At 42.4% G+C, this 9,451-nt stretch overlaps 1 protein-coding gene across 1 annotated transcript in view; it reads left to right on the plus strand.

The window, feature by feature from the left end:
- Nucleotides 1-9,111, plus strand: part of UBE2J2 (ubiquitin conjugating enzyme E2 J2) — a 37,049-nt gene extending 27,938 nt beyond the window's left edge. Inside the window, exons 3-7 of the mRNA XM_069947000.1 lie at nt 26-66; nt 2,026-2,128; nt 2,232-2,370; nt 5,030-5,110; nt 6,432-9,111. Coding sequence (XP_069803101.1) covers nt 26-66; nt 2,026-2,128; nt 2,232-2,370; nt 5,030-5,110; nt 6,432-6,716 — 649 coding nt within the window. The 3' untranslated portion in view covers nt 6,717-9,111. The remainder of the gene's footprint in view (nt 1-25; nt 67-2,025; nt 2,129-2,231; nt 2,371-5,029; nt 5,111-6,431) is intronic.
- The last annotated feature ends 340 nt before the right edge of the window (nt 9,112-9,451 follow it).

Below are 9,451 nucleotides of genomic sequence, written 5' to 3' on the forward strand. Positions count from 1 at the left end.
TAATACTTATGTTTTCTCTCACTAGGCATTATGTGGTCCATGGACCTGAGATGACACCTTATGAAGGTAGGTTGGTGGTGATGGCAGTGATTTGCACGGTTTTCTGTGTTTTTGGACCCCTTTCTAGTTTTACACGGTGTGTAAACCTTGCCTAATTATTGGGTGTACTTGGCCAATTTACCAGTCATTCCAGCTGATTATCATTTTGTGTTATAAGACATGTTAAAAGACCATGATCAGGCGACATGCACCATGTTAGCTGATTGTGGTCTTTTAAAGGGGTTGTCCAGCTAAAATCTTTTTCTTTCAAATCAACTGGTGTCAGAAAGTTATATATTTGTAAATTACTGCTATTAAAATATGTCAAGTCTTCCCATACTTATCAGCTGTTGTATGTCATGCAGGAAATGTTTTATTTTCAGTCTGACACAGTGCTCTCTGCTGACATCTCTGGCCGAGAAAGGAACTGGCCAGAGCAGGAGAGGCTTATTATGGGGATTGGCATAGAAAACCTCTTTTGCTCTGGACAGTTCCTGTCTCGGCCAGAGATGTCAGCAGAGAGCACTGTTTCAGACTGAAAAAGAATACACCACTTCCTGCAGGACATACACCAGCTGATAAGTACTGGAAGTGTCCCTTTAATCTGCTCTGGTAAAATTAAAGCTGTCCTCTGATTAGTTGATATGGCCATTAAAGACTGGTAAACAGTGTTTGTTTTGTTTTTTCCAAAATATTTTTATTGGATTGGTTAACGGTTTTGAAAAATGATTTGAAAAAAAACACAACAACCAATCACTGACCAGATTGTGTTTTTTTTTTTTTTTTTTTTTTTTGTCTTTTGCATTTAATTTTTGTTTGTTTCACTGTACATTTAATTGTACCGTTTGTAAAAATTGAAAACTCTTAATAAAAACCATTGAACCAGAATACACCACTTCCTGGAGGACATACAGCAGCTGATAAGTACAGGAAGACAAGGTTTTTTTTCAGTAGAAGTAAATTAAAAATCTATATAACTTTCTGACACCAGTTGATTTAAAAGAAAAAGATTTTCGCTGGACAATACCTTTAATATGGTGAAATGCTACGATCGTGTCTGCGACGATCTGCTGCGCATTGCTCCGCTTGATGGGAGCGGCGGCCGCGGACTTAATGGGCACCCTGAATGATCTAGATATCATCCCGGCCACCCCTCCCGTTGCTCCCTCACTCGCTGTCTGTGCGTGTAATAGCACAGGCAGGGAGCAGCGAACGAAGGGAAAGCAAGCACTGACCTGACAAGTCTGCGCTCACTTCCCCCTCGTTTTCGTGTCCAGTGATCACAACAAAGAAGAAAACGCTATATACTGTAAGTAATGCACCTGTCTATCTATTTTTGGGCCGCAAAGAACGGCCGTAGTGTATATACACTATGGCTGTTGTTCCATTCACTTTAATGTAATCGCACGCAGTGTTTATTGCAAAAATACAGTGTGTAAATATGGCCTCAACCTAGATGTTATGTGACCTGCTGTGATCAGGAGATATAACCAAAGAGTACAGCACCTGCACGATCTACCCCCTGCTCTATCTCCTGATCACAGCGGGTCTCAGCAGTAATCCCTGGTGACGTGTAAAAAGTTATTTTTAATGACAGGTACTCTAAGTCCTAGGTGAGCAGTGATGCATACTGTGCTGTATATATTGCGGCTTCCTATAGTTCAGGGATCAGTAGAAATATATCTTCACATTTCCCAGCACCTAAGAGTTTATTATGGAATTTACCCCCCATTAAATTTATCGGGGAAAACCTGCAATAAACATTGACGTTCATATGGGTAAGACATGAATAGACTGCTCTGTACAGATGCCCTAACAATTCCACATACACCTGTGCAGTCCTGGAGACGTCAGCTTGGGGACTGAATAGCAGGAGATGGTAAAGGAGTGTGCTGCTAGGAGACGTCTTATTAATGGTCTCTGGATGGAGTTTGATCATGACGCTGTAAGAAGGTGATAAAAATATAAATTTCTGTTTTCTTCCAGGTGGCTACTATCATGGAAAGCTAATATTCCCCAGAGAATTCCCATTCAAACCTCCTAGTATTTATATGATTACTCCTAATGGACGGTTCAAATGTAACACCCGGTAAGATCAGACCACTGTACTAGGAGAATTCAGAGCATAAAGTGTAAAAAAAAAAAAAGCAATAAAAGTAATAGACAATCTTTGTTCTTACAAATCTTTCTAGACTCTGCCTTTCAATCACAGACTTCCATCCAGACACTTGGAATCCGGCATGGTCAGTATCCACAATCCTCACAGGGCTCCTCAGCTTTATGGTGGAGAAAGGACCCACACTGGGCAGCATAGAGACCTCAGACTTTACAGTATGTGGCACCACTTATCCTATTTTTCTCTGTGGGCGGAATGTTGTCATAGGATGCATTAAAAGGAGTTTTTAATCTTGTTCACTTGAGGCCCTATTATATGAAGCAATTATCGGATGTATTCGGCCGATACTGGCCGCTACGACCAATAATGACTTTGTGTAATAGAAGGCAACGATCAGCTTACATGCACAATGTCGGCTGATCGTTGTCTTTCAACAGGCTGAAACACAAACGATCAGCCTGGTAACATTCTGCCGCCGTCGCTCAGTGCAATAAGAGCGGCTGCAGCAGACTGCTGCTGTCTCCCATGGGCTGCCCGGACAATCTGACCATTGCCTGGGCAGCTCCCTGTGGCCTCTCCGGCTCTTGCTCACTGTCGGCGCGTGTAATAGTGCCGACAGAGGGCGGGGGAACGAAGAGCAAGGGTGCACTGACCTAACAGGTCAGCGCTTGCTTGTACTGCACATCGCCCCGCGTAAAAGGGGCTTTAGGGTACTATTACACAGGCCGACTACGGCCCAATCATTTTAGTAAACGAGCACCGATCTGCTAGATTAGCGCTCGTTTACTCTACCTATTAGACAGCCCAATAGTTGGGCAGTAAGGGCTGCATGGACATTGTTAGCGATGTCCATGCAGCCCTTGCCCAAACACCTAACGGGCTGCTCATGCGCTTCTGTCGCCAGGACCTGGAAGCTGCAGAGCACAGTAGACAAGACCAGGAGCGGGGAGAGGTAAGGTGTCAGATGTTTGGGGAGTCATCTGCCATATGTATTTGCCCATAACACTATGCTTAAAAGCATGGTCTGATAGGTAAAAATAATACACTGCAAGAATGACCAGAAGATTGCCTAACGGTCCCAACTAAATGCTATACATACACTACCGTTCAAAAGTTTGGGGTCACCCAAAAAATTTTGTGTTTTTCATGAAAAGTCACACTTCTTCACCACCATACGTTGTGAAATGAATAGAAAATAGAGTCAAGACATTGACAAGGTTAGAAATCATGATTTGTATTTGAAATAACATTGTTTTTACATCACACTTTGCTTTCGTCAAAGAATCCTCCTTTTGCAGCAATTCCAGCATTGCACACCTTTGGCATTCTAGCTATTAATCTGTTGAGGTAATCTGGAGAAATTGCACCCCACGCTTCTAGAAGCAGCTCCCACAAGTTCGATTGGTTGGATGGGCACTTCTGGCGTACCATACGGTCAAGCTGCTCCCACAACAGCTCAATGGGGTTCAGATCTGGTGACTGCGCTGGCCACTCCATTACCTATGATAGAATACCAGCTGCTGCTTCTGCTGTAAATAGTTCTTGCACAATTTGGAGGTGTGTTTAGGGTCATTGTCCTGTTGTAGGAGGAAATTGGCTCCAATCAAGCGCTGGCCACTGGGTATGGCATGGTGTTGCAAAATTGAGTGATAGCCTTCCTTATTCAGAATCCCATTTACCCTGTACAAATCTCCCACCTTACCAGCACCAAAGCAACCCCAGACCATCACATTACCTCCACCATGCTTAACAGATGGCGTCAGGCATTCTTCCAGCATCTTTTCATTTGTTCTGCGTCTCACAAACGTTCTTCTTTGTGATCCAAACACCTTAAACTTGGATTCATCCTTCCACAACACTTTTTTCCAGTCTTCTGTCCAATGTCTGTGTTCTTTTGCCCATCTTAATCTTTTTCTTTTATTGGCCAGTCTCAGATATGGCTTTTTCTTTTGCCACTCTGCCCTGAAGCCCAAAATCCTGCAGCCGCCTCTTCACTGTAGATGTTGACACTGGTGTTTTGCGGGTACTATTTAATGAAGATGCCAGTTGGGGACCTGTGAGGCGTCTGTTTCTCAAACTAGAGACACTAATGTGCAGCCTCCCACTTCTTTTTCTACTCTGGTTAGATCCTGTTTGTGCTGTCCTCTGAAGGGAGTAATACACACCGTTGTAAGAAATCTTCAATTTCTTAGCAATTTCTCGCATGGAATAGCCTTCATTTCTAAGAACAAGAATAGACTGTCAAGTTTCAGATGAAAGTTCTCTTTTTCTGGCCATATTGAGCGTTTAATTGACCCCACAAATGTGATGCTCCAGAAACTCAATCTGCTCAAAGGAAGGTCAGTTTTGTAGCTTCTGAAAACAGTTACAGATGTGTGAACATGATTGAACAAGGGTTTTCTAATCATCAATTAGCCTTCTGAGCCAATGAGCAAACACATTGTACCATTAGAACACTGGAGTGATAGTTGTTGGAAATGGGCCTCTATACACCTATGTAGATATTGCACCAAAAACCAGACATTTGCAGCTAGAATAGTCATTTACCACATTAGCAATGTATAGAGTGTATTTCTTTAAAGTTAGGACTAGTTTAAAGTTATCTTCATTGAAAAGTACAGTGCTTTTCCTTCAAAAATAAGGACATTTCAATGTGACCCCAAACTTTTAAACGGTAGTGTATTTATTATTGTTATCTTTTTTTTCTTTTGAAAAATGAATTGTAAAAAAAATAAATTCTGCTACCTGGGTTTAAGTATTTTCATAACATTTTTATTGCGTTTAATGTTATAGCCTTAAAATAAACCTGTACCAATTGGAAGCACTTTTATGGGAGTGCTATAGGATTTAACATGTCTTTATTTTCCCTTGCAGAAGCGACAACTTGCAGCACAAAGTTTAGCATATAACCTAAAGGATAAAGTTTTCTGTGAGCTTTTCCCAGAAGTAGTAGAGGTAAGGACTTTCCTGACTATTACCAGTCTCATGGTTGTCAAAAAAAAAAAAAATTCTCTTATTAGATGCAATACATAGCTGCTTTCTTGCAGAAACAGCACCACCCCTCTCCCCAGATTGTGTGTGGTATTAGTCCTGCTCCATTTACTTCAGTGGAAGTGAGCTGCAAAGCCCACACATAAACGGACGAGAAGTGCTGTTCCTGCATAAAGCCTAGAATAAAACCTAAGTAGAGGAATTGGAAGGGACTATTCTGAGCATACTTTGAGCTCAGGTGTTGCTATTTATTGCAGGCTTGGTGATGTGTCACTGTATGAGCAATGATCAATTACAGGGTCTAAGGGCCCTATTGCACGGAGCCATAATTGCCCTGACTTTAGGTCTGAACCTTAGAAACGATCAGCCAATAAAATGATCATCAGCAGATTGTTTCCTTAGGTCCAAACCTAAAACCATCGGGAATCGAGCTCGCATCGCTGCACGTAATAGTGATGTGCGGCCGACGGCTAATAAATGTAGTATAAAATAATAGAGTATTAACTTGCCTTACCATGTTCCCTTGTGTCTGCAGCTCTGCCTTCTGCTCAGGTCTTTGGCGGCAGCCTGTCAGCGCAATAACAGGCCGGCCAGCCAGCCAATCGCTCGGCCAGTGATTGGCTGAGCAGTTAGCAGCCTGTCAGTGCAGAGACTGGAACAGACGGCAGAGCTGCAGACAATGGGGGAAGGCCTTCGAGGACACCCGGGAATGGGCTAAGTTAATACATTTATTATTTTACACTAAAGGCAAGGGCTGCACAGACATCGCTAAAGATGTCCGTGCAGCCCATGCTGCCCGATAGTCGGCCCATGTAATTGCTCAGTAAACGAGCACCGATCTAGCAGATTGGTGCTCGTTTACAGTTTATGATTGGGACGTCTAATATGACCCTATGGGTCCATTTACACAAAGATTATCTGACAGATTATCTGCCAAAGATTTGAAGCCAAAGCCAGGAATGGATTTGAAAAGGGGAAAAATCTCAGGCTATCCTTTATGACCTGATCTCTGTTTATAGTCTGTTTCTGGCTCCAAATCTTTGGCAGATAATCTTTGTGTAAATGGACCCTAAGGCACTGTTGAACACAGCTCCATCCTATACAATTTGAATGGAGCAGTAGTGTGCATACTTGCTGTACAGATGCTTGCCCCCATTCTTGTGATCAGTGTGGCTCCTGGTGTTTGCCCCCTGCTGATCAGACACCTATCAATTATGTTTTTTTTTTTTTCTCACTCTCTTTCAAGTTTTTTTCTTATTAATGTCTCTTTTTATATATATATTAGGAAATAAAGCAGAAGCAACGAGCGCAAGAAGAGTTAAACAACCGGCCACAAACACTTCCCCTCCCCGACGTAGTGCCGGACACAGAAGCCCACATTGGTCAAAATGGCGCCGCACTTTTGAATGGTCATGTCCCTCTGGCAGCAGCAAATCACCCGGGTCTACAACAGCCAAACCGCAACCATGGACTCTTGGGGGGCGCATTGGCCAATGTCTTTGTCATAGTTGGTTTTGCTGCCTTTGCCTACACAGTCAAGTATGTACTGAGAAGCATAGCTCAGGAATGATGAGCTCGCTGAGAATGCCAATAAGAATCGGAGACCAAACTAGAGCTAGTCTGAGAGAGAGCAAACGGGACTGCTGGAAGGAATCGGACTTGCTCGGCACCACGCTCGGGTTACTACTATTCGTGCTACAGTTGTGCAAAGTGATATATCGTTGGCTCATGGGTTTAATATTATAATTTTTTTTTTAGAACATGAGATGAGTGGTTGTGTGTTTTCCATGGCAGCAAACACAGCTGGAGAACCTGTACCGTGTTGACTACAGTCTCTGGCAGGGTGTTTTCTCATCTCCCATCCAATTTAGTGCATAGAAAATTAGTAACCTGTAACTTAAGATCTTCTTGGGCCAAGGAAGAAGACCTGTCCTCCTTAATGATGTGGCTTTGGCTACCATCCACTACTAGGCCCTTCTATTATACAGGTTCTGACGGATTCTTTTTTTTTTTTTTTTTCTGGATAGCAGTGAAAAGTTCCAGCGTCTAATGTTCGCGTCTCTACCTTTCACGTTTTTTAAGTTGCTGTATGTTTTAGGAATGACAGTGAGGTGTATTTTATGATTGATTATATCAGTTAATTTATATCCTAATAAAAATGGGGAAAGACCTTTTTTATTAGATCACACTGACCATGCCAGAACAAGTGCTGCTGCTGCTTCTGTTCACACTGGCCTTCCACCAGCGATCAAATGGGCTTATATGTTAGAAACTTATTAGAAACCTTATGTAGGATGTCCTTTTAGAATCCCAGAAGTCGTGTTGAGACATATCCTAAAACCATTTTGGCCCTTGTAATCGTAAAATGTGGATCTAATGAGGCACAATCCAGTTTTAAAATGGTTTGCTGCCTACAATTGGATTTGACTAGAGTACATAAGGTGATACCTCCTCTAGTTTTAGAGAACAATCCACCTTTTCTTAGAATTGTACATTGTGCTGTTCTTCTGTTGTTCCTCCTGGAAATATATTATTTCCCTTAAAGGGAATCTCCCAGGCATTACCTAAAGTGCTGACAGTGTGCTGTAGCTGGCAGTCCAGTAGTGAGCATGGTGCCTTTTGGTAATGTTCATTACAGATTGTACATAATCCATTGCACAGAAATTTTGAAGAAGAGTTGTTTGTGCCACACTCTGGCACGCCTCACCACTCCTTCCTCCTCCCCCTTCTTCATGAATAATCAGTGCTGAACAGCCTCCTGCTCGCTCAGCTGTCAGCCAGTGTCTCTGATTGCAGATCAGTCCTCTATCGGCAGTTTGTCTGGAAGAAAGGGTCGATTTACACAGAAAGATTTGAAACCAAAGCCAGAAACAGACCTCAGATCATAAAGGAAAGCCTGAGATTTCTCCTCTTTTCAAATCCATTCCTGGCTTTGGCTTCAAATCTTTGGCAGATAATCTTTCTGTGTAAATGGACCCAAACACTCAGATATAGTTGAATCTCTGAGCCTAAATGTGTTGGGGCTATGGTCTAGGGGTAACTCACCTGTCTAGACACCTGCCAGCAGTTCATTCTTTAGTTCAAATCCCCTAATGGAAATTAAGTAGAGGTCTTTATATTTATTCTTTTTTTTATTATCATTATTGCATAATTTTTAAGGCTATGTTCAAACACTGTTGAAATTGAGTGGATGGCCGTCATTTAATGGAAAATAACGGTGGCTGTTTTAAAATAACGGTAATTATTTGCCAGTAAATGACGGCCATACACTCAATTTTAACAGTGTGTGAACAGAGCCTTTCTGTGTTTTCAATCCACTCCTGGTTTTGGTTGCAAAATACTGAGCAACAATACTGTGTGGAAACATTAGCCTTAAAAATGATACAATAATGATAAAAATAAATAAAGACCTCTTTCATATCAATCAGTGGATTTGAACCAGAGAATGAATTGCTGACAGGTCTCTAGACAGGTGCCTTACCCCTAGACCACAACCCCTACATATTTGGGATCACAGATATAAACACAAACTGCCTACAGAGGGCGGATCTGCAATCAGAGACACTGACTGACAGCTGAGTGAGCAGGAGTACGGGCAGCATTAATTATTCATGAAGGAGAGGGAGGAGGAAAGAGTGGAGAGGTGTGACAGAGTGTGGCACAAACAGCTCCTCTTTGACTCTTCATTAAGGTAGGAGACCTGAGAGAGTGCATAATCCACTACATGGAAAATTATTAAAAGGCACCATGCTCACTAGGGGACTAGCACACTGTCAGCACCTTTACTTTCCATTTACACAAAGATTTGAAGCCAAAGATTTGAAGCCAAAGCCAGGAATGGAATTGAAAAGAGGAGAAATCTCAGGCTTTCCTTTATGACTAGAGATGAGTGAACCTGGAGCATGCTCGTGTCGATCCGAACCCGAACTTTCGGCATTTGATTAGCGGTGGCTGCTGAAGTTGGATAAAGCCCTAAGGCTATGTGCAAATCATGGATATAGTCATTGGCTGTATCCATGTTTTCCACACAACCTTAGAGCTTTATCCAAGTTCAGCAGCCCCAGCTAATCAAATGCCGAACGATCGGGTTCGGATCGACTCGAACCCAAACCTGGTTCGCTCATCTCTATTTATGACCTGATTTCTGTTTATAGTCTGTTCCTGGCTTTGGTTTCAAATCTTTGGCAGATAATCTGTCAGATAATCTTTCTGTGTAAATGGACCCTTAGGTAGGGCTTGGGAGCTGACAGATTCCCTTTAACGATGGGGCTTGTCCCTAGTAGAGATTAGCACATTTCCTGAATG

The sequence above is a fragment of the Dendropsophus ebraccatus genome, chromosome 12 (genome assembly GCF_027789765.1).
Source record: "Dendropsophus ebraccatus isolate aDenEbr1 chromosome 12, aDenEbr1.pat, whole genome shotgun sequence".
In the NCBI taxonomy this organism is placed as follows: Eukaryota; Metazoa; Chordata; class Amphibia; order Anura; family Hylidae; genus Dendropsophus; species Dendropsophus ebraccatus.